The sequence below is a fragment of the Varanus komodoensis genome, unplaced genomic scaffold (assembly GCF_004798865.1).
Source record: "Varanus komodoensis strain SLA01 unplaced genomic scaffold, ASM479886v1 scaffold2, whole genome shotgun sequence".
NCBI classification, from domain to species: Eukaryota; Metazoa; Chordata; class Lepidosauria; order Squamata; family Varanidae; genus Varanus; species Varanus komodoensis.
Genome location: NW_025335568.1, coordinates 65,411,805 through 65,437,365, shown reverse-complemented (window position 1 = coordinate 65,437,365; position 25,561 = coordinate 65,411,805). Strand labels below are relative to the sequence as shown.

Sequence of the window (25,561 nt, the reverse complement as noted above, 5' to 3'; positions counted from 1 at the left end):
TTCAGGGACTTGAATTCCTAAACACCTGGAGATCTATCTTCTGCTTACTCCATCCTAGCAGAAGATGCATTCAGTGTCATTTCCTGTGTATAGCATTAATAGTGCATTAATAATATCTTTAATTTCTGATGTTTCCACTTTGGTTAGATCACTCGTGTGGATGGGAAGAAGTTGCTGCCATACAGGGAGCAGCTTTTGAAGATCCTGCAGCGAACCCTCCATTTAACCTGTAAGCAGGGTTACATTCTGTCTTGTAACCTACTGCACCATCTTCTTCGTTCTACTACACTTATCTACCCCACAGAATACTGCAGTGTGCCAGGTGGCTTTGACAAGCCTCTTTCTGAATACTTTCCTATCAAGGCAAGGATTTTAACTTACTTAGGATTAGAGAATTTGACTGCCTTTTTGAAAAATAAAACTACTAAACTATTTGCTTTTATTTGAAGATTTATCCAACCCAGTAGCTATGGAAAGTGTAATTGAAAGATGCTATAAGGGTAGAAATATGTAATGTTCTTACTATCAACATTTTAGTTTGTTTTTATTCGGTCTCTCGCACACTCCATTTTGAGGGGATGGGCAATTCAGTGTATGAAAAAACAGCAGTAGAAAGGAAAGATAATGGTTAGTTAGTGCAACATTAAGCGGCTCAGCAAGAAGGCGCTGTCTCAAGTGATAGGAAGTTATCAGGTGTGCTTCGCATGTCTGCAGCCTTTCCCATATGTAAAAGGGATGCATCTGGTTTTGACTGCGTATGGAAATGTACTCTTGCATCTACGTGATGTGGTACTTGATAAAAAAGGCATGCATCCTTCTTGTATATTGTTGGATATTCTGCAGTAATGACACACTGCATTTGTTCATCTTGTAAGGTATGTCTCTTAGTGGCTCTGACTTTACGCACAGCCACCTTTAAGGAACACAAAGGCTGGCTCCTATTAATTTGCGCTGGTTCAAACATTCCTTGTCCGTGTTAGCAGAGCAGACTACAGCTGGGCTTGTATTCAGCTCAACAGATGCAACCAATATAGACAGCATCAGTTTTGTACCACTGTGGTGACATATTTTTCCAGCTGTGATTCTCTGATTCACATACTCCCTATCTGAGTGCATGTTTTGTGCATGCAGAAAATACTGAGTGAACCTGCTCTTTGGATTAAGCATAGATCAGCCTTCTCCAAATTGAAGTTTTCCAAGTACAGCTATTTTATACAGTCCTGATTAGACTATCTTCTATATCGTATAACTCATTGTGTAAAATGTGTGAGGTGAGAGGAGTTATTAAAACACAAATGACGTCAAATGAAATGGCATTATCCTTAGTTCTTGTTGCAAATGAAAATGGAGTAGCAACCAAACAATTTTTGCTTAATATACCTGTGGAGCAGTCTTTTCAAATAGTCATTGGGATATAAGAACAAAAACAAAAAAAGCTACCTTAGAGGGCTTAAAAACAGAACCTGAGAATTGGGGGATTTGTGGCAGGTTTTGGTTTGTTGTCTCTGCTCTATTTGTGGCTCTTTGAAAGGAGCAATCCAAAAAACGGCCCTCTGCATACTGAAGGGCTGCATCTCTACCCTTGAGTCACTTCTCAATAGTTGAAATGCCGCATTAGGATAACCCATAAAATACCTGAGTTGTTTGAATAGTGCACATTTTATTATGGCTTTGCTAGCTACAGGTAGAGCTGTATGTGGACTCTTGCCCACTAAAAATGTTGACTCCCTCTGTAAGATTGTCTGGTCCCAGGGAGATCTTTCATTTCCCGGTTGGTCAGTGGCTTTGCCTTGTGGAGGGAGGAGCAAGGAAGAGAGCAAATGATTTGAATTTTTGCTAAGGCAGAATTCTTATGCACAGGTGAGGAAGTAGCATCTATCAGGCACCTACATAACAACTTCTGTAGCATGTGGAAGACCTGTATTACATTCACTGGCTGCAGTTAGCTTCCCAGTACAATTCTAGTACAGTTATTAACCTCCAAATTAATAATTGGTCTGAGGGCAGCATATTTCAAAAACTGATTTTTGTCATGTGAGCAGCAGCTATTCTTTCTGACAAAGAATCCTTGATTTGGATGCCATCTCTTTGATCTATGAATTCAAGGAAGACCTTTGTTCACCCCTTTATTCTGAAGTCATGTTCCCAAAGGAAGAGCTTTACGTTATGTAGCTTGGGAAGGTGCTGCTTCCTTGTCACTGCAGCCTCTCTGATTTTATTAGATACTTTGAGTTTATTTAGTTGAAAATATTTTGCATTTTATAATCTTATGCTAATCACCTAGGCTGGATTTGAGGGAAAGCTAGATATAAAGTAAAATTATATTTGAGCTCTGTCCTAAAAGAACTGAGATGACTAGTAACATGAATCTGTTATGGCTGCTTTGGGTTTTGGCAACAGCCAGTTAAACATGTCCAGTGAGCCTTATTTTCCAAATTGGTTGCAGGACTGTTTTCCCAATTGTCATAAGCAAGATCTTGTTAAGCTCTGAAATTATTTTATTACAATGCACTTTGCTTGCCCAGAGTGAGGATGTGAACATTTTTTGTTTATAATAAACACTAGCCAAATTGTAAAATGTGTAGCACATGATTGCTTGCCTTTCTCACTAAATGTGGAATGCACATTCTTGTTTTGTGTTCACAGGACTGGGGTAAACCAGGTGACTTACGGAACCTTGATATCCAGTGGCATGTTCCTTCAGCCGAAGAGATGGCTTTTTCTTTCAGCTTGCTGGATTTGTTTCTTCAGCCAGAGCTTGACAAACTGGCACAGTATACAGATGGAAATCTTGAAATGTCCAGGTTAGTAGAAATATTTATTTATTTAAACCTTTTCTAGACCATCCGTTACCGAAGTCTTGGGACAGTTTAACAATACAGCAATGTAAAATAAAACACAGCGTCCTAAAAAAAAAATCAACTGACAATAAAACCCCAATTAAAGCAATCAGATCTTAAAACATTGGGAAAATTGGGAAAAATGGTTTTAGCCTGGTACCAAAAAGAATGAAGAAATACAGTTGGTGCTTGAGTTTTTCTCCAGGAGGTCAACTGACTGGAACACTTTTATGCAAGACTTATTCAGGAAAGCTACGGCTAGCAGTTCAAGGGATGATGATGTCATAAGTGACTGAAGGGCTTCACACATCCTTCAGCAGCTCCATAAAGTAGGCTAAAATTATTATTCCCCATTAGTGGCGTGTGAGGAGTCTGGTTTGGAGTGCAAGTCCATTGGATCTCCTGAGCTTAGCTCCCCGTTCTCAGGCCCGCTTTTCTCTGCTTCAAGCCCACCTCGTGCCATATAGCCAGAAGTAAGTCCAAGCAAATCTGTGAGGCTGGTTTACGCACACCCCTCCCATGCACCCACCGTGCGAAGGAAGTTCTGGTTCTAGCTGTGACTTGTGAGCTCACATAAACAATAGCACACCTATACTTTGTACAGAGAACTTTGCTTTGTGTTTGTATATTTGACCTACCTTGCACACTGAAACTGCTAGCATTCCTAAGCATTCACAGACTTCAGCTCAGCTGAGCTCACTTCCTGCCAGGGCTAAGTGTGAAAAAGAATTCTGGTGAGTGCAAGAAAGCTGGATTTCAGCCTAATCTTCACATCCTATGCCCAGTATTAGAGATTTGTGGTGGTGGTGGAGGAGCAGATGTCACAGGTCATGTGATGACATGCACATGTTTACTTTCTACTTCAGCAAGTCCTGGCGTGTCTGTTTGAATTCATGTTATGCTTTGACCCCTGGAAATACAGGAGGGGCTTTCCTTAGTACTTTCAGAGTCTTTGTGGCTGATCTGAGATTTCAGCTGGAGACTTTCCAGCTGAAGTGTGCCTTCACGTTGGAAATGACCCTTGTAAATCATGAATTGTCTATGTCTTTTTAGTGAGTTCATGGCTTTGCAAAGGTTTGAGCTGAGGACTGCACAGTTTTGGAATGCATGACCCTTAACCACTTTGTTTCTGTTGTGTTTGGATCCAGTGTGGTGTCGTGAATGGAGTGTCAGAGTAGAAACAAGATCCAGCTTCTGACCTCTGGGCATCCAGGAAACTCAGTGGCTCTCACCCTCACAGGGTTATTTGAGGATAAACCCTGCTTGGAGGAAAACCATGATGCAGACTTGCTTTGAGTGGAACTCACAAAATGCTTGCTTGGAGGAGAATTGCGGGGGAGGCCATTCTTGCCCATTTTCCCATATCCCCTGTAGTTGGGGGCTCCTCCAGATCAGTGTAGGAAGTGTTGCTGGAAGCTGCTGGGGGAAACAGGGCATTTCCTTTGCATGAGTGAAAGGAGTCTTTCCATTCAGGGCAGGACAGGGTGGGATTATTTCAGAAAATAATATCAAATCAAAAAGCATAACTGAACTTTTACTATATGCATAAATGTTAGAAATGCTTTTGGTTTCAGGTACCTGTAGACATTTTCCCACTGTTTTGACAGGGAAATTTGGTTGGTTTTACAAAGTTGGTTCAGGCTGAAGTACTTTTGTAAAAAGATTTATAAGCTGTATAAAGCAGAAACTGAGTAATCTTTTTATGTTCCATAATTATTATGGTAGCCTAATTCTTCAATCTCCTGCAGTTCAGACACTGTAAGCCTACCTTGAGCCAGGGCTTGGTTTGATAGTGAACTGGATGAGGGTCAATAAACTGAAGCTTAATCCTGGTAAGACGAAGGTACTATTGGTAGGGGGGTCCTCTAATAGGTAGGAGGGACATTACCCTGTCCTGGATGGGGTCACACTCTCGCTAAGGTACAGGTTCCACAGTCTGGGGTTGCTTCTGGACCCCAATCTGTCCCTGGAGGATCAGGTGAACTCAGTATCTAGAAATGCCTTTTTCCAGCTACGACAGATTTCCCAGCTCCACCCCTGCCTAGACAGTGGGAACCTGAAGATAGTTACCCATGCTCTGGTAACTTCCAAAATAGATTATTGTAATGCACTCTCTTTGGGGCTGCCCTTGAAGACGGGCTGGCAATTGCAACTGGTACAGCATCAGGCCACTCAGTTGGTGGCTGGCACTGCTAGAGCAGCCCATATAACATCAGTTCTGGAAGAACTACATTAGTTACCAGTATGACCCGGGCCCAATTCAAGGGCTTGTACTGGCCCATAAAGCCCTAAACAGCTCAGGGCCCGGCTATCTGAAGGACCGTCTACACCCATATATACGTACCCACTCCCTAAGATCAGCTCAGGAGGCCCTTCTGCAAGAGCCAGGCCTCAGGGAGCTGAGAGGGGTGGCAACTCGGCGAAGGGCCTTTTCCACTGCTGCTCCCCATCTCTGGAACTCCCTCCCTAGGGAGATTCGTCTGGCACCGTATCTATTTTCTTTTCAACACCAGGTGAAGACATACCTTTTTAATTTTGTTCATACTTTTTACGTATTTTAATAGGTTTTAACATATTCGTGTATGTGCGCATGCACGTGTGTGTTTAATATGTTGTAAGCCGCCTAGGAAGGCCTTTTGGCAGTTATAGACAGCCTATAAATATGTTGTTGTTAGTCATGAAGTCGTGTCCGACCCATCACGACCCCATGGACAACATTCCTCCAGGCCTTCCTGTCCTCCACCATCCCCCAGAGTCCACTTAAGCTCACACCAACTGCTTCAGTGACTCCATCTAGCCATCTCATTATATGTAAGTAAATAAATAAATACCTTAGAGCAGCCTCTAGTGGTGAAAGGCTCATGGAGATCGGAGTATAATAATGGCTGAACAAGTACATTTCCCATTCTGCATCACAAACCAGATTTGCATAACTTAAACATTGAAATATATTTAACATTTACTTTCAGAGATGATGTGCAACAGAGTCTTACTATAGTACACAATTGCCTGATTGGATCGGGGAACATTCTGCCGCCTCTGAAGGGAGAAAGAGTAGCTCACCTGTAAGTAAGCATTGCTCTGCATAGCTGCTCAATAGAATGCCCTAAGGAAAACCTTCCTAAACTAGCCCGGGTGTCCAGAGTAGATGGAGCTCCAACTGGCAAGCAGCTGTTCACAAGGAAAAATTCCTAGGTGGACTTGCACATTCTGTGTGCAAAGTCAAGGGTGGAGTTAGCCCAGAGGCAGGATGTCCACAGTAAGGCCGGAAGCATGGCCCTGCTCCTGGAACTGCATGGGGCTGGCCTTCATGCAAGCGATGTATGCCTGGGACTCCTGTATGGGAGTGATCTGTGACAGCTGAAGGAGGCTTGGTGAATTGGGCTGGACTCTGTGGTATGAAGTCTGGTGAACTCTCTTATTGCCTATTACAGATGGTTTTTTGTATTCCATTCCCAACATGCACAGGGAGTATGTCAACTCCAGAAGAAGATCCTTTAAGTTAGACCCCATGAAAACTGAAACAATATTCAGTTGGCATTTCAATAATACCTACTGTAACTAGACAGAGAAAAAAAGGCAACATCTGTGTTACTTCCCCCCATTACAAGTGATTATCTAAACTTACCTGAATTTATTGGCTCTGCTTAGGCTGGTAGTGGAATATTTATCCAAATCAGGATTGTTGTTTTCGTTGTTGTTGTTGTTAGTCACAAAGTTGTGTCCAACCCATCGCAAGCCCATGGACAACATTCCTCCAGGCCTTCCTCTCCTCCACCATCCCCCGGAGTCCACTCAAGCTCACACCAACTGCTTCAGTGACTCCATTTAGCCACCTCATTCTCTGCCGTCCCCTCCTTCTTTTGCCCTCAGTTGTTCCCAGCATTAGGCTCTTCTCCAGGGAGTCCTTTCTTCTCATTAGGTGGCCAAAGTATTTGAGTTTCATCTTCAATATCTGGCCTTCTAAAGAGCAGTCAGGGTTGATCTCCTCTAGGACTGACTGGTTTGATTTCCTTGCAGTCCAAGGAACTCGCAGGAGTCTCCTCCAGCACTGCAATTCAAAGGCCTCAGTTCTTTGGCGCTCAGCCTTCCTTATGGAAATCAGGGTTATGTTTTGAAAAAAATGACATGAGGTTTCAGTTAATACAATTTGGAAAATTGTAGTACAAGCTGAATGCAAGTGAACTGGCAAGATTTAACATATATTTATCTTTTCATTAATAATTATATCAATAATCTATTTTCTATATATGTCTCCATTATATGACTTTCTATTTTGTTTTGAATATTGACCATCATAAACTTTATTATGTCAACAACAAAGCTCTGAGTTGACAGAGTTCAGTATAGGCATAAAAACCGAACAAAAAAAGCTGTTCTCTAGTGCTTTGTAGCTAATATTCATCATGATTCTCAGTATAAAATACCCAACAACAGTGATACAACTTGAGCCTCACTTGACTTCTGACTTTGTTCTCATACTTTAAAAACACCTTAAATGCTGAGAAAGCATAGCGATAACTGTTCTTCATTTTCGGACATTTTTAACAGTGTACACCTATGTTCACAGCATTAGGAGCTTTCTTTTTGCATGATTTTTCCATTGTGTGTTCCGTAGGGTTCCAAGTCTAGTGTCTTTAGAAGAGATCAGACTTTATACCGGTGTTGATTATGGTAAGTTGGCTCTATCTCTTACATTAAAGATCTAAATCTTCCTGCCATTTAGCACATGAAGTTACTACTTCCCATCAACAAAGTAGACAACTTTTGCAATAGTGGTTTTTTCTCTATGCCTTGGCATAGAAATTTGCTTCCTGAGAAATGAATGCCGGAATTATCAGGATGGCTGATGTTGGGCATAGTGCAATTTCTGCCCTTGAGTTATGCAGTTGTAGAATTTTCCTCTGCATTCCTTCACATGGTCTCACTTAGAACCATGTGCTGGGCACTATCCAACTGCAATCAGTATAAACCATGGTTTTCTGTTACAAGAAAGAAACATTGGATCTGGGTGCTCCCTCCTTCTCTTGGTGTTGTAATCAGAGGTTTCCAGCTGTGATTATCAGCAAACTGTAATTTTGCTGTTTTGTCCAAATCTGGGAAACAATGTTTTTTCTTTAAAACAGGATTCCAAATTAAGCTGAAGCCCTTATTTTCAATCGATAGTTTGTGCACACAATGGTTCACACCAGGGTTGGACAAAACAATAAATGATGGCTTTGCTGCTAACTACCTTTGGATGTTTTCAGTTGCCTTGGATGGCAGAAGCATCAGAACATCAGAACCTAAGTCTCAGGCCTGCACATGCATGCCCTTTCTTATAATGCTGCACCATATTTTGAATCTTTCTTGTTCCTTTCCACCAGTGCCAGCTGTAGCTAAGTTTTAAGTCTTCACTCTAGAATAAAATATGCAAACATAGCTATCTTAGGAAATTAGGCTTCTGGTTGGTTCTCAGGTTACATGGGTACAAAATGCACACACACCCTGTCCAATGTGAACAGCGCATGTGTGTAGAATCAATTAGGGTATGTGTCTTTATTATTTTTTTTTTAGAAACATCCTCCCCAAACAACACTTGATCCTTCTCCTTGCATTGCTTTGAAATATTTAAAAGTTCTTCAAGTATGCACCCATTACAGTTGACACAGCGCATGTGGCATTTATGATTTTTTAGGCATACCCTCAGTGTAAAAAAAATAATCCTCTCTTATTTATGGTCAGATACTTGTGTGGACCTCAGGAACAAAACAGCATACATACGTTGACCAGTAACTGACACTGAAATGAATGAAGAAATCCCTGTTTGCATGCAAATTTTATCTAAGTATGCATGTGTATGTTTATTCATGCCTCCAAGGATACTGGAATGGGTTGCCATTTCCTTCTCCAATGGATTACCTTTTGCCAGAGCTCTCTGCTATGACCTGTCCATATTGGATGCCCCTGCACGGCATAGCTCATAGCTTCATTGCACTATGCAAGCTGCTTCGCCACGGCAAGGCAGTGATCCATGAAGGGGCAAACAGTCTTACATTGTGTTTATTTTGGTATGTCTGCTGCTGGTGATCCGTGCCTTGCAGTGTCATGTAATTTAAAATGTAACCTTTATAGATAATGAACGGGCTTACCTTTTCTAGATTTGTCGAGAGAGAATTACAGGGAAACAATCAGCAGGGTCACAAGAAAGCTCCTGCGTGAGTATACTATTTTTTCTATTGTCTTTGTATTGTCTTACAAATGTTTTAAATTTGCATTCCAGTTCCATTAATGGTAGCCCAGAAATGAAGGAAGTAAAAAAAGACATCTTCATTTACACTTGCTTCTTTTCTAGTTGAACGTTTCAGTTTAAATGAAGCGCCCTGTACTCTATGAACCATCATTCTTACATTGTTTTATTGAGCTGGGATTTCCCTTTTGCCTTGACAGATTATATACTTGACCACTCGGAGGATGATACAAAGTCTTTGTTCCTCATCATAAAGGTACAGTTGTAATCTCTGAAGTTTTCTGATATTCTACAGTGAACAGGTAAGCTTGTTATATATAACTGAAATTCTTACTTTACAGATCATTGGGGACCTTTTACATTTCCAAGGTTCACACAAGCATGAATTTGATTCACGCTGGAAAAGCTTCAACTTGGTGAAGAAATCAATGGAGAACAGGGTTGGTATTTTATGTATTTTAGCTTGTCGAAAAAATAATATATCAGAATCTCCCAGGAAAAGTTTGCCGGCTCTTTGGGACATTTATATTAATGGAAGGAAGATAAATTAAGAGTTGGTTATTTCAGCCCTAAAAAGCAAAACTCAAGTGGGATTTAATGAGAGCAATATCCTAGTGCTTCACAATATTATAGAAAAAACACTTAATTTTAACAACAAGAGATTATCCTATATTTTTAGAATGGGGTGGGCAACACATAGTCCGTGAGCTTAATGAAACCCTTGCTGCCCTCCTCAACTAAGTTAAAGAAGAGAGAGAGACAGAAACAGAGAGACAGGGTGTGTAATAGCCAAGGAGTGTTCAAAGGGACAAAATTAGCTTGAGCAGTGAAGCACCATTCAACTTACTTTTCTTTTTAAAAAAATTACATTTCCTTGCATGAGTATGTACGTATGTGTGCGATCAGTGGGGGGATTCGAGAGCGGTGAAAATGGCTCCTGGCCTTGCTTCAGTTGTCCACCCCTGCTTTAGGTGGACAATGCTTGCTTTACAATATGCAAAGCACATTCTCTTCTGTCTTTCTGGTTGCAAGAGACTAAGGCCTGGGCCCAAGTCAGCATCCAGGGAAGCAATGGGGAGCATGTAGCAGTCCAGTGGTAGCTTTTGTTCCTGTTCAAGGGGAACAGCTGTTTCCTTACAGTTTGCCGGCCAGTTGCTTGGGATAGATTCTCAATAACCCTATTGTTCTATGGTGAATTCATTGTGAGTCGACATTAGTTGATTCTCACTTTGTAAATTTTTGCAATGTGTGTTCCAGTCAGAATGTTCCATGTTGTAGGATATTTTGGATAAGTGAGCTGAGTAGGAACATCGTAAGCTGTGATTAGGACATCATGAAGTATTCAGATTTGGCACATGGGATTGTGCATTGGCCCATGATCTGTTTGAAGTCAGCTTCTGCTATGAACAGTGGCATCAGATAGTAGTATTCTGAGTCAGGTACTCCACCTAGAATAGGAAAATAAAGCTTTCCTCTTGACTGAAATGTTGTATTAAAGTGATCATTATGCAGAACACTATCTTCTGCAATCTGCGCAAATTTGGCCAATTGGTATACATTGGATTGACATTGTTATGAAGATAAGCAGAAAGACCAGTTGTCACTCTGACAGTTAGAAGATGATGCCAGTATTAGGGTTATTTCAGGTGTGTAACAGTTTCCATGAAGGAGTATGTTTTGAGGCAGATACTAGAATGGACGAGTTATAAAGCAGAGGTGTATACTATCATTTGTGAGTTGTTGTCTTTTACAAATAAGTGAGTCAAATTTTCTCCACCAGTTTTTCCTTATTACCAATCTGTGACCCTTTCACACACCATGATGACAAGTTGTGGGTTATTTAGCTCTTGATTCACTGGGACATGACTACATACAGGTAACCTCCATTTACTGAAAACAAGCTTGGGTCAGACTGATTACAGATTGTCAGTATGACATGTAAAGCTGGACCAGTAGGTTGCTTATGAGCTAAACAGCCCAGTGTTTAACCATGATTTGTTGTTGGGTTAAATGTTGCATCCTAAATAACCTATTGGTCCAGGTTTATACTGACAATGACAACCTCCTATTAGGTTGATTAGAAGTTGTTTACAGTCAGTGGAAATGGCTTGAGAACAGCATGTCCATGATTTGCTACTAGCTCAATAGGAGGCACCCAGAAGAAAAATTAAAGAAATCTGAGGCAAGGACAGAGAGAACATTTCCAGTATATATACTGCTGTTCTTATACATCTATAATGAATTTGGTTGTTTTGTTCCTCTGCAGCTTCAAGGGAAGAAACAGCATATCAGAGCACTGCTAATTGACAGAGTTATGTTGCAGCATGAGGTAATATTCATAACTCCACGGCCAGTGTTAGGTTGTTGGCCATCCTTGAATTTGTTCTGCTAGTGTTGATAAACTTGTATCTATAAAGTATAAGCGCAGAGACACAGAAATCTAACTTGGCATTTTCTATTTAGCTAAGAACACTCACGGTTGAAGGCTGTGAATATAAAAATGTGCACCAGGGCTTGATTAGGGACCTCCTGCGTTTGTCTACAAGTTCATACGGCCAGGTAAGCTTACATAGTCTATGGCAAGTTCATGCAGACAGGATATTATTTATTAGTGCCCTGCTTCTCCACCAAGAATAGTTATGGTAACTAGCAGTAGTAAAGCAGAGGTAATGAAAACACAAAAAACAATGATAGCCCCACTAGTCCATGGCCAGATCTGACATTCCCAGTATTGACGCAGTGGGCCTAAACTTAGCTGTGCAAATGCAGGCACGCCTACTGCCAGAACATGGACATCACATTTTTGGGCTGAGCCCAGGAAGGTCTCTGCGGTACAAATCTGAGTATTCAGTGGGGATGTTCAAACAGGTATTTGCAGGGAATGCAGGGCTATTCTGCCTTTATATTTCTGGGAGAGGTGTTTCTGTAATAGCTTTGTGCTATTTCTGCTCTTCAGAGGGCCTCAACACTGTCATGACTGAACTTGGTGGCAGGTTTACCATTTGCTTTGGACTGAGTTAAAACATTACATCCAAAGATCGCACTTTATGTAAGCATAACCCACTGTTCACATGGTGTGGGGATTGCTGATCTCCTTTTCTTCCACTTGGCTGGTCATCCATGCTGAAGGTGACATTGTCTAAAAGGGGTGCTCTTAGGAACACCAGATGTTGGTTCAAAAAATAAATAAGGGCAGAAGAAGCCACTGCTGGCTTTGCAGGGCTATGTTCTCAAGAATACACTTATACATAGAAATTCACTATTCTTGTGTTTTACTTCCATATGAAGCTCTGTGAAATGTCCTTCCTTAGGTCAGAAATAAAGCTCAGCATGCATTCTTTGCTGCCCTGGGGACTTACAACTTTTGCTGCAGGGACATAATTCCTTTGGTTCTGGAGTTTTTGCGGCCAGATGGGAACAATGTCACCCAGCAACAATTTAAAGTAAGACTTCTATTAATTTTTTCTACAGGATCTTATCTCAGATAGTTATATTTGAGGTGTTTGTGAAGTTGTGCCTTTGAAAGAACTATGCTGCTTATAATTAGCTTTGTGCAGTGAACCCGAACAATGAAAAGCAAGTAGCATCCATGTCAGTATAACTAAGACTTGCCTTCTCTGATCCATTGTTTTGCATTGTAAGTTGGGCTTCCTTACTGGGATTGGGTTGGGCAATAGGATGGCGACAAGAAAGTTTGCATTTCTGGCTTCTTTCAACTTCCCAGTTAGTGAAAGGTTTGGTTGATCTCTAGTCCTTTTGTTACTACACCCAGAGTTTTGTTATGGAGTGAGTTATTCATTCAGTTGACTAATGTGTACCAGTTTTATGTATTAGTTTGTAGTTTATAAGATAAAGAAATGTGCAATTGCAGACACCTCCTGTCTTTCCATTTTGTTATGTATGTAGAAAGTGATAATCGTAATATAAAATTAAACCATTTTTGTCTACAACAGCATTTTTTGCTTGCAATGGTATTGTTGGATTCTTGGATAGAGTAAGGCAACTGATGAAGAAGAAATTTTGAAATGCAATATGAGATACACCAAGTGTTCAAAATTCAGTGTCCTGTATATTCACTGTTACCTAAAACATTGTGCAGACTTTACATTGCCCTCTGTCTGAGTAGAAGTGATTTAAATCAACATTTCTTAGATTACACCTGTGTAGAGTGCTAGTCTAAGGCAGCTAATAGTAGACCGACTTTACTGAAGTTTTCTGACACTATAATTCTTAATTCCACCCTAAAACTTATTTTCTAAAGGGTGCCTTGTACTGCCTTCTTGGAAACCACAGTGGAGTGTGTCTGGCAAATCTTCATGACTGGGACTGCATTGTTCAAACTTGGCCTGCAATAGTCTCCTCTGGACTTAGCAAAGCAATGTCTCTGGAAAAACCATCAATTGTTAGGCTGTTTGATGATCTTGCAGAGAAGATTCATCGGCAGTATGAAACAATAGGACTCGACTTTACAGTAAGCATGAGATAATTATTTCACCACACAGCTCTTTAGAAAGGCTGCAATTACATATTGCCAAGAGTTCATGATGACCCTGAGACCCAGCAGGGGGGACAGTTCTTCTGCATAGGCTCGCCAGATTTGGGCAGAAGAGAGTGGTGAAGTAGTCTTGGTTCAACTGCTATGCTGGCACTGTGGTTGCTGTCAGTTACGTAAATTATTTAGCCATGACTCAGAATGGGTAAGTGACTTGTATGCAGTAGTTTGTGCATAATTTGGAAATGCTGTAAGTTTAGAACAATATGCCTGGGAAATAATTAGCAGCTTGTCCCCACAAATGAGGAACCATTTAGAATGGTTCCCACACAGTTTATCTTTTGGTGGATCATTATGCTGCCTGTGTATCACATGGCGTGAGACAAGCAGGCCAGTATCTGCTTTGGCAGTTAGGGAGACAACTATGGAAGTACTACAGAAGCTAAATGACCCCCCCCCCCCGGCTACTGTTTTGGAGTAGCTTCCAGCTTAAAGCAGTAGTCATACAGGAAATAGGATTGCTGTGTTTACTTTGGTGATACTTCAGTATTTTTTAACACTGCTGATGCAAAGTATGAGCATCATAACATTGATTAGATTTATATCCCACGTTTTTCTTACATAGAACTCAAAGTGGCTTACATAATTCTCCTCCCCTTGCTTTCAGTCTTATCCCCGCAACAACCACCACCCTGTGAGGTAGGTTGGGCTGAGCATCTATGGCTGGCCCAAAGTCACCCAGTTAGCAACATGGCCAAGCAGGGTTTAGAATCCAGAACACCTGAGGCCCAGCCCCATGCTATACCACGCTGGTTCCATGCATATTTTGTTACACACCTCTCTTCCTTCATCTGAATCCCAGTAGTGGTGGAACCCGTAGGTTGATCATTCATATACAGTTTTTTGTGGTGCAAAATGTGGAGCTGCCATATGCAGGAAGAAGCATACTCACAGCCATATGGAAAATGGATGTGTTGTCTTTGCTCTGTGTAGCAGTGCCAGGAAGCCACACTTAGCCCAAGCTGCCTCTGAGCCATGTATGTGATTACTGTGGAGAACACTAATTTGAGGTGAGAGGTATACAATGTATAAAACTGGAATTCTGTTAGAAGTTGTATTTCTCTTCTGTTCCAGGTTCCAGAGAAATGTATTGAGGTTGCTGTGCTCATGCAGAAATCAGGGGATCTGCAGAATGGCTGGACAAGCCTCAGTTCAGAGGAGATTGAGCTGGGGATTCAACGACAGAAAGAAAGGAATGCTGAATCATCTCAGTAAGTGAAAGGGGTCCAATGTTAAAGATTTCATGGCAAAGTCAGAATATATTATATTTATAAGCTGCCTTGAGTGCCATTTTTGATAGAAAAGGATCAGGAGCAAATCCGTCAAACAAACAAACAAACAAACAAACAAATAAAGGGATGAAACTTGAACACATTGTTTGCTGTCCAGCAGTCTTGCTTTTCTTTGGAAACAGCAAGGAAATCTAATGGCTACCTTGTGTGGTTCATAAGAGCTCAACATGCCTCTCCTTGGATTGATTATACACATATGGAATGTGTAATATTCCGTTTAAATTGTTCTTGTATGGCAAATTATGACAAACCTTTCATGTGCCTTTCTTGCCATAGAGAATCCATTCTATTTGAATTGGCACAAACCCAGGTAAAGTGCAGCATCTCATTGCAATGTTGTAAATCCTGCATGTCTCTTTTCATTTTCAGAAACTATGAAAACTTGGTTAACAAGTTGTTAGATTGTGTGGATCAAAGAAATCTGTAAGTATGTCATATGTGGGTTTCTTTTTCAAAAGAGAAGTAAGGTTCAAAGCATTGAGAGTTTTTTAAGTAGGGCTACAGGATTATGCCACATCCTGCTCTCTCCTCTGTCCTAATTTAAATTCTGTGCCAGATTTCAGTTCATATAAAAAAAAATCAAAAGAACACCCCGTCCAGACTGTTGAGTCAAAGGACTTCATCAGCAATCCTCTGCTGGCCTTACTGGAACAGGATTGAGTAGTCTGTTATCTGATTAATTGTAAATTGAATATGCTTTGCTCAGCTGCTGCTTTCAAGTAACCTGCATTTAAAGACAGGCAAGACTTCTTGGGAATTGGTCCAAAGATCGGTCATCTACCACTTTTTCAATCTTATTTTTCTTTTCTAAATTGTCTTCACCTTGAAGTAAAAGCAAAGGGCATCTTCTGTCCTAAAAGTAGCAGGTCATGGTCATACCAGCCTGTGGTTATTTATATGGTGCTCTTGCCAGTCTCTGAGGAATTCATGGTTTAGCAGAACATCCCTCTTTCCATACTCATGCCCTTCCATTCCTTCATGGTCACTCCTGAGGAATCAAAAATAAAAAGAGTGTTCTGCTGATACCACAGTGGGATTAAAGTTGAATTTGCATTTCAGTACAGAAATGGCTTCTGACATGATGCTTCATCCAGGAATAGGTTCTTTGGAGGATGGGTGTGCTCCTGCAGGTTATTCCTGTGACTAACACTGAGGTTAAGAAGGATCTGTACATGCATTTTCCAGGAACACAAATACAAAAAAACCAATGCTGCAGGAATCTAACAAATGTGATTGCTTTGTCTGTGGAATCTTGATGTTTGCAACCCAGCTGCATTCTATAGACAATAGATTGCAGCAGTGGTATTGACTGCCAGTTGTTTTTGACCCCCTTTCCCCCTCTTGGAATAATTTTAAATCCTGACTACCTCATCCTCCCTTAGAGTAAATTGGAAATGCATTCACCTCTGTGCTGTATCCAACTTTAAAATTAAACCTGTGTAAAGATATTTTTGTTGTCCAAGTGAGAGTCAGATTGGTCTGTGTGCCAATATAGGGTTAGAATGCTGTTATGGTTGGTGGACAGAGGAATTGGTCTAGCAGTAAGCTTTGTTCAGTGCAATTCACTCTTCCTATATGTTTGTCTGATTTGTCATCCCTTCCTGTTTTTCCCCAGTCCCTGGAAGTTTGAACATATTGGCATTGGTTTTCTGTCCTTACTCTTAAGAGATGATAGAGTGCTACCTGCAAGAGCTATAAATTTTTTTGTGGAATGCCTCAACCATGATGCAGTAGTGGTTCGTAAGGTAAACATGGCAACTTGTCGGTGATACTGATGCTGTTATTCTTAATCAAGGGAAGATTTGCATGAAGAAGTGATATTTCATGTTGCAGTTATGAATAAGCTCAACACAGTAGCACATGAAGGGCAAAAGTTAAAAATAGGACTTTCTAGGCATGTGTTGGATGGCCAAGTTGTCCAGTCCACACAGTCACACAAGCAGCACCCGGCTGATCCATATTTAACTCAGAACTTCACTGCAGAGTGAATTCATGGAAAGCATTACATAGGGATTATGGGGAGTTGCGCTTAGCGGGTCAGGCTGTTTTTCCCTGACTTCCCCAACTTGGTTCCCTCCAAATGTTTCGGACAGCATTCCTGTCTGTTCTGCCTGGCTGTGACTCTCATCCTACCACCTGCTAACCGGATCATTTTTAAAGTGGGCATGCTTGGGACTGAACCTGGAGCCTTTCATATGGAAAGCATGCGCTGCGTTACTGAGTAGCAGCTCCTTCCACACTGAGCTATTGGAAGCAGTCTCTGAAACAGCAGGAAAAAAAATAAATGAGGAGGATTATGCCCCAGACCGAATGCTGTAAAGGAAGTCTGGTCTGCATGTTTGCTTTTCAGTGCCTTGAAGCTGCTGTGTGAAGCAGAAGATTCTTCTTTGTAGGACGGGATAAAAATGTTGATCCAGACTGAGTGTGAAGGTCATCCCTAGTTCCCACCTAGCAGAAGTCCACTTGTGGATAGTCCAGTAATACTAGGTGGACAGAGGTAGACACTGTTAGATTCCTTTTTTGAAAGAAGGCTTATGGTGAAGAAGTTTCTTGTGTTGAATTTGTAAAATCCCCGAGTTAATCCTTACACTTCTTTGCAGATGGCAATCTCAGCTGTCGCTGGCGTCCTCAAGCAGTTGAAGAGGCCCCACAAAAAGGTCTCCATATGCCCTTTCCAAATCAGTAAGTGTGCCAAACAAAAGGTGCGAAGTCACCATAAATCATGAAGATATTTTAATTAGATTTTGAAAGTGCAAACGGAAATACGTGTTCTAGTAACATTCAGAATAGTGAATCCTTAAGTTGCTTTTGCCATGACGTTTGCCTGCTCCATCGGGATGAATTTTGGGGTACGGGGTGTCACCTACCATGGCCCATGCAGTTCAGAATAAAAAGATATAAAATAGCAGCAAATAGGGGAATAAAAGTTTATGTGTACCATCTGCTTCATATATTTTGGTTAGTTAAACAGAACAAAATTTAAGGAATTAAATGGGTCAGATGCATAGTCAATAAAAGGTTGATAACTTTCCTTTATCCTTGCAGAATCAAGAGCAAGTTTAGCAATATAACCTTGTTATATTTTGTGCATATCTCCTAGTCCTAAATCTTGTTCTCCTGTATGGCAGAGGGCAGTTCAGCCAATCCGCACTTATTGTAGCCTATAAAAATATTGTGTATTTCAGTGGGCATATAAACCTAGTTTGTTTTAATACTGTTGATTAAATAATCATAATGAGATAACATGGGTTTAGTTCCTAATGCACTTTGAGTAATTTTTTTATAGTTTGAAAGAAAGCAAATGTAGCATGACTTCTATTTATAGAATGTAGGATGCTCAAAATAATCAGATTGTGGAGAGATGTGCAAATCAACATGAGAGTGACGCAGATTAAAAATATATATCCATAAATTCTTGAATTACCTGTCTGAGGAATATGCTGTTAATTCCAGTCACAAGATGTAAACAGAAAATACCAAGTGCATGCTGATAGGGAAATATAATGGACAACGGACAGTGACTCTCTCTCTCCCTCTCCCCCCTCCCCGCCCCCCCTTTTTTTACAAATAGGTGGTGTCCCCCGGCCTTCTGATATTCAGGGTGGTGACAGACCTGACAATCAGTGGCTGCATTATGAAAGTGCCAGTTTACCAAAGACTAAACAAGCTTGGGAGGCCTGCCATTTTGTGGAGAAAACGCACTGGGGTTACTACACTTGGCCTCGGTAAGTGCTGGCCTGACTTTCCCCTCCAGCCAGCGTTAAAGGGAGTGGATGCAGCTCAGATCAAACCATGAGAGCTTTTCCGTGATTAACAGCTTGCCCTGCTTCTGCTTGCTTTCACAGGGCAGTCAGAATTACTTCTTCAGTGTATCTTTAACTTTATTTATCTCTCTGGGCAGTATGCCCATATAGAATAGGTGGGGTGGGATATACATTTTGACTTTGCCTTGTTCCTTTTTGAAAAGTTAGATATGCCAGCTGCCTTACTCATACTAGAATTTTGCTTCCTTTTGTCACTGCCGTAACAAGTTGTGACATAATGCAGCAGGCAGCCAGGAATTTGCATCACCACAATTTGTTCTGGAAAAAAATACTGTAAGTTATCTGATTTTTTTTCTTGCAATTTTTAGAAATATGAAAATCTATGCTTCTGCAGAAGAACAACCAAAGCTTGGGAGGAGTAGAAAGGAACTTTCGGAGGTGAATGTGATGTTTTTAAACTCTTGGAATGATTCAAGTTGGTGATATATTTATTCCCTTTGTGATACATGGGATATCTGGATTCCACATAGATACAAACGAAAATAGGGCTGTAAAAATGGTTTAACTAATTAAACATAGAATAATACCTTGTGTACGAGTGCCATGGCTACTCTGATCCTGTTTCACATATTTTTTCTTGCTTAGAGATTCAAACTATAAATGAATGCTAGCATTTTGGTTATTTTCTTTTATGGGAATATCAGTGAAAGGCAACTAGATACAGCTTCTCTGCACTGGTTCACCGATGCATACTTTTCAGGAAGGGCTGCATGAAAAGATACTTGTGTGTGCCATCATTGCTTGTATCTCCAAACATCACATCAAACGCAGTGGGTTTTTTTGTGGAGTAAATTCATATATTCAACTGTCAGTTCACCAGTAAAGATGTGTAGTGAAATGGAGTGATATAAGCGTGCAGATATGTCAGACCTGTGTTGGGGAAATGGGAATGGAGTAGCTTTTGGTCTCTTAAGGGGAACCAAGTTGACCATATGAAGCAGCGTCATGCCATTGGTCATTTACCTCAAGAGTGACTTTCCAGGGTCTTGGCCAGAAGTTTCTCAGACCCTTCCACCAGCGATCTCATGCAGGGGGTGTGCAATGGAGACATTGCTCAAAGTTGATTTTCTCTGTTTATTTCTGGGTGATTGAGTTACTACCTCAGCACATCAGTTTAGTATATCATCACACTGGTTCATGCAATATGTGGGTAAGTGCCTTTCTAAGTCAGACATCCACCACCCTACTCGTAAGAATGGAAAGGCAAGGGAACAAAAGTGAGATATATTGGTAAAAAAACATTGCATGAAGAGACTTAAAAACACCTGGTGAGAATGTGACACTTCCAAACTCTTATGATGAACACAGAAAATTAAGACCGATTTGAAGATGAAATTCTCATTTAGTCAATACAATGTTGTTGTTTAGTCTGACCCTTTGTGACCCCATGGACCAAACTTGCCACAATTTGTTGTGATCCACACAATCAAAGGCTTTGGCATAGTCAATGAAGCAGTAGATGCTTTTCTGGAATTCCCCAGCTTTTTCCATGATCCAGCGTATGTTGGCAATTTGATCTCTAGCTCCTCTGTCTCTTCAAAACCCCACTTGTACTTCTGGTAATTCTCAGTCCACGTACTGCTGAAGTCTAATTTGTAGACTTTTGAGCATAAATTTGCTAGTGTGTGAAATTAGTGCAATTGTACGGTAGTTTGAACATTCTTTGGCATTGCCCTTCTTTGGGATTGGGATGTAAACTGACCTTTCCCAATCCTGTGGCCACTGTTGAGTTTTAGGATTTTGAATGGCTCACCTGGAATACCATCGCCTCCACTAGCTTTGTTGTTGCTCAGACTTTCTAAGGCCCATTTGACTTCATATTCCAGGATGTCTGGCTTGAGGTCAGTGACCACCCATCGTGGTTATCAGGGACATTAAGTTCTTTCTTGTATAGTTCTTCTGTGTAATCTTGCCACCTCTTTTTAATCTCTTCTGCCTCTGTTAGGTCCCTGCCATTTTGGTCCTTTATCATGCCCATCTTTGCCTGAAACTTCCCTTCATTATCTCCAGTTTTCTTGAAGAGATCTCTGGTCCTCCCTATTCTGTTGTTTTCTTATATTTCTTTGAACTGTTCATTTAAGAAGGCATTCTTATCTCTTCCAGCTATTCTCTGGAATTCTGCATTCAATTGGGTGTGTCTTTCTTTTTCTCCCTTGCCTTTTGCTTCCCTTTTTTCCTCAGCTATTTGTAAAGCTTCCTCAGACAGCCATTTTGCTTTCTTGCATTTCTTTTTCTTTGGGATGGTTTTAGTTGCTGCCTCCTGTACAATGTTGTGAACCTCCGTCCATGGTTTTTCACGCACTCTGTCTATCAGATCTCATCTCCTAAATCTATTTGTCACCTCCACTGTATATTCATCAGGAATATGATGTAGGACATACCTGAGTGGCCTAGTGCTTTTCCCTACTTTCTTCAATTTAAGCCTGATTTTTTCAATAAGAAGCTTATGATCTGAGCCACAGCCAGCTCCTGGTCTTGTTTTTACTGACTGTAAAGAGCTTCATCTTTGGCTGCAGAGCACATAATCAGTCTAAGTTCGGTGTTGACCATCTGGTGATGTCTATGTGTAGAGTTGCCTCTTGGGTTGTTGGAAAAGAATGTTTGCTATTACCAGAATGTTCTCTTGATGAAGTTCTGCTAGCCTTTCCCTGCTTCTTTTTGTACTCCAAGGCCAGTCTATTATTCCGGTTATCTTTTGGCTTCCTTCTTTAGCATTCCAATCCCCCATGATGATAAGGACATCATTTTTAGTGTTAGTTCTAGAAGGTGTTGTAGGTCTTCATAGAACCAGTCAGCTTCAGCCTCTTTGTCCTCAGTAGCTGGGACATAGACTTGGACCACTGTGATTTTGAATAGTTTGCCTTGGATTTAAAATGGTACCCCACTGTAGAATATACTCCCCAGAGGGTTTCACCTGGCACCAACATTATATTCTTTTCGGCATCAGGGGAAAACCTTTTTATTTTCCCATCATTTTAATGTTTAATTGATTTTAACTGGGGTTTTATGTTTTTCGAATTGTCAGATGCTATGATGTTTTGTTTTATTCTACTCATGTTTTTATTGTAAGCCATCCCAAGATGCTTGTGGTGGATAGGTTAGAAAGAAAGAAAGCTCATTCTGTCATTGTCTAGATTGTATCCCAATACTGCTTTTACTACTCTTTTATTGACTACGATGACTACTCTATTTCTTCTGAGGATTCTTGCCCACAGTATATACCTGATGGTCATCTGAATTAAATTCACCCATTCCTGTCCATTTTAGTTCAAGATGTCGATGTGCAGTCTTGTCATCTCATGTTTGACCATGTCCAGCTTAGCTTGATTCTTACATTCCTGGTTCCTATGCAGTGTTGTTCTCTACAGCATCAGACTTTCCTTTCACCACAAGATGCAGCCGCAACTGAGTGCCCTTTCGGCTTTGACCCTGTTACTTCACTTTTGCTGGTGCTTCTTGTACTAACCCTCTGCTCTTCCCCAGTAGCACACTGGACACCTTTCGACTTGAGGGGCTCATCTTCTGGCATCACATCTTTTACCTTTTCATACTGTCCATGGAGTTTTCATGGCAAGGATACTGGAGTGGGTTGCCCTTTTCTTCTCCAGTGGATCATCTTTAGTCAGAGCTTTCTGCTATGATCTGTCTGTCTTGGGTGCCCCCCACAGCATAGCTCATAGCTTCATTGAGCTACTCAAGCCGCTTCACCATGACAAGGCAGTGATTCATGAAGGGGTCAAGACAATATACCATGCCAGTTTTTCCCAGCACAGTTCTGACTGTTGTACAAATAAAGCAGTACTTTAAAAGTTTCATTACACAGTTGCTTCTTCTCTCTCTCTCTTACAGGCAGAACAAATAATTTATGATCACTTTTCTGATCCAAAATTTGTTGAACAGTTAATTAAGTTTCTTTCTTTAGAAGACAGAAAAGGAAAGGACAAGTTTAATCCTCGCAGATTTTGCCTCTTCAAGGTAGTCAGTTATTTTTTATTACTTTCCTATTCTAGAGAATAATTAAATACATATGAAAAAAGCACTGGTCTGAGTTGCCCGTGCAGTTAAGGCTTTGTAACTGTTATACCATATGTTGATGTTGTTCTGTTGATCATTCAAGTTTTATGAGCCATTGCTTATGAAATTGGGAACAAGTGTTAGGGTCATGTTCTCCACTGCAGTGCCACTGCCCCTGCCTTCACACACCTCTTTACAATTTGTTTCTTGGTTGAAATTTAGCCAGCATTAACTTTGGGTTAATGTTAAGTTTGCCTTCACAAACATTCTGGCTCATCCTCTAAGGCCCTCTGGGGGTCATCCTCTGAAGTCTGTTTCTATAATATTAATGTCAGCTACCCAGAGGACTTTTTCAGTGGTTGCCCCTAAACTGTGGGATGGTCTTCCAGAAGAGATGCACCTGATCCCCCATATTCCCACTTTTAAAAGGGAGTTAAAAATGTATCTCTTCTAACAAGCATTCCCAGATTAGTTCTCATGTCAGTTTTATTTAATATGTTCTCTTAGTCAATTTTAATTGTTGTAGGTTCTAATTTTTTGTAAACTGCCCAGAGCCTGTGGGAAAGGGGTAGTATATAAATAGTAAAATGAATATAAACCATAATTTATGAAGTCTTAGTATGATAGTCAGAACTGAGCATTGCATTCATTGCATTGCCTTCTGTAAATTTTCCATTGTTAAAGGTGTACAGTGGTACCTTGGCTCACGAACTTAATCCGTTCTGCGACTCTGGTAGCGACCCAAATTGGTTGTGAGCCAAGTCAAATTTCCCCGTAAGATTCAATGTAAATAAGGTTAATCTGTTCTGTAGCCATTTTTTTAATTACAAAAATTTGAAACAAAGTTACAAAGAACAACAAAGTAACAAAGAACAACAAAGATCACAGCCATCTCCCCCCCCAAGCATGAATGCAGCCATCCCCCCCCCCCCCCCCGCCACACACCCCCCCCCTCCCCCCCCCCCTCGCCACCCCCAACCCCGCCCATCCCCCCCCCCCCCGCAGCACGATCGTGGCCATCTCCCCCCACCCCCAAGCATGACTGCGATCGTGCAGGGAAGATGGGCACAATCGCAATCATCACCCAATGCGGAGTTCGTGACCTGAGGCAAAATTTTTCTGAAATTTCTGTTCACAACCCAATTTGGTTGTGAACTGAGGCGTTCATGAGCCGAGGTACCACTGTATTTATAAGGTAGGTGACTTACTTGGAAAGGACTCACTTGCAAACATGTTTTGAGTAAAACTGCAATTTTCACAAAATGTTGATCAGCAGACATAGGTAGCTAATACAGGAAGGGTTTCCACTGTTGTTCCTGAAGGGAAACCTGCCCTTTGTCTCTTCACAGCACAGTATCTGTGCTTCAAACCTGGGCGGATTTTAAGAAGCCACTTCCATTTGCTGTAAAGGTTATAAATCAGGTATGGTAGCAAAATGCGCCACCAAGCAAAAAGATTTCCAATTATCTTTGGTCTTGGATAATTTGCCTTTCAAAGTTAAATCATCCCAAACTTAAAATAATACAACTTCAAAAGTGTGCATTACAACAGTGGGTGGGGAAGGACCCATCTTTTTAAAAACTGTCAATATTGTTTAAAGATTCAGCATTGAAGAACCATTACATTAAGAGTGTACAGGACCCTTTTTGTAAAAGAGAGAGGTATCCAGGCTTCATACTAAATTTTGTATCTTGTTTTAACAGGGCCTGTTCAGAAATTTTGACGATGCCTTTTTGCCTGTATTGAAACCCCATTTAGAACGTCTAGCTATAGATTCCCATGAAAGTCCCCAGCGATGTGTAGCTGAAATTATAGCTGGTTTGATAAGAGGCTCCAAACACTGGACATTTGAAAAGGTAGTATATGTTACGTTTAAGTTTTGCAGATTAAGTATGAAATTCCAATTGCTTTACCATTAAAGAAGCTACTATGAATTCTTGAAGAATACTGATTCTTGCATTACTTAATAGTAATACAAGTTCTGCTTAATTTTTTAAAAATAATAACTGCTTTTGAAAGTTGCCCCCTACCCCAAGGACTCTAAATTTTGTAACTTTGTATTAATCAGTTTCTGTCATTTCCTAAATAAGTATATCTTGTGTCCGACCCTGTGGGACATGCTGCTGCCGTCATACCTTTAAGGAAGTCTTATTCTTAATTCCTGTACTGAGAGAGATTATACGTGTGTCTCATAGTGTTATCTTTGTTTACAGGTAGAGAACCTCTGGAAGGTTCTGTGTCCACTTCTTAGAACAGCTTTATCCAACATTACAGTGGAGACATACAATGACTGGGGAACATGCATAGCTACATCTTGTGTAAGTGCTGTGCTTTCCTTCTTAATTTGCCAGATTTAGAAAGTGCACAGGTGTGCTGCCATTTTTTGCTCTGCTTATCACTCATTATTTAGATTTCTGTCGTACATTGTGTTACCTTGAGGTGAGAAAGTAGGTAGGTAGGCAGTCCTATCACTCTCTTTTCCTAGCTGAAGATACGTCTGCTTACTGCATGGAAGCAAGATGTCTCCTTACTCCACTTCTTCAGCGCTTCTCCCTTGTCCTTTCCACATTTTTTGCCTTTGCTGTTATTTTATCTGCATGTGGCTGGCTACAAAACTTCCTTGTGGTGAACCAGATTGTTCCAGGACAAGGCTTAAGCTTTGCTATTACATCTTTTCTGAGACAGACGGAGGACTTAATTTATTTATATATATATTAATTCAATATGTATAAAAGCCATCCATTAGCATAATGCTCGCTGTCGTGCTTCTACCTAATTTTTGGGACTCTGACTCCTCCTGACGATCTGGA

At 40.8% G+C, this 25,561-nt stretch overlaps 1 protein-coding gene across 2 annotated transcripts in view; it reads left to right on the top strand.

Moving 5' to 3' along the window:
- Nucleotides 1–25,561, top strand: part of PSME4 (proteasome activator subunit 4) — a 98,181-nt gene that overhangs the window by 50,000 nt on the left and 22,620 nt on the right. For both annotated transcript variants that reach the window (XM_044429581.1, XM_044429580.1), the window contains 20 exons: nt 148–363; nt 2,647–2,804; nt 5,810–5,905; nt 7,459–7,514; nt 8,981–9,037; nt 9,270–9,325; nt 9,411–9,509; nt 11,336–11,398; nt 11,533–11,628; nt 12,381–12,512; nt 13,331–13,540; nt 14,696–14,832; nt 15,283–15,336; nt 16,529–16,658; nt 17,514–17,595; nt 18,485–18,638; nt 19,046–19,115; nt 22,587–22,712; nt 24,455–24,607; nt 24,965–25,069. In XM_044429581.1, the coding sequence (XP_044285516.1) occupies nt 148–363; nt 2,647–2,804; nt 5,810–5,905; nt 7,459–7,514; nt 8,981–9,037; nt 9,270–9,325; nt 9,411–9,509; nt 11,336–11,398; nt 11,533–11,628; nt 12,381–12,512; nt 13,331–13,540; nt 14,696–14,832; nt 15,283–15,336; nt 16,529–16,658; nt 17,514–17,595; nt 18,485–18,638; nt 19,046–19,115; nt 22,587–22,712; nt 24,455–24,607; nt 24,965–25,069 (2,250 nt within the window). The remainder of the gene's footprint in view (nt 1–147; nt 364–2,646; nt 2,805–5,809; nt 5,906–7,458; nt 7,515–8,980; nt 9,038–9,269; nt 9,326–9,410; nt 9,510–11,335; nt 11,399–11,532; nt 11,629–12,380; nt 12,513–13,330; nt 13,541–14,695; nt 14,833–15,282; nt 15,337–16,528; nt 16,659–17,513; nt 17,596–18,484; nt 18,639–19,045; nt 19,116–22,586; nt 22,713–24,454; nt 24,608–24,964; nt 25,070–25,561) is intronic.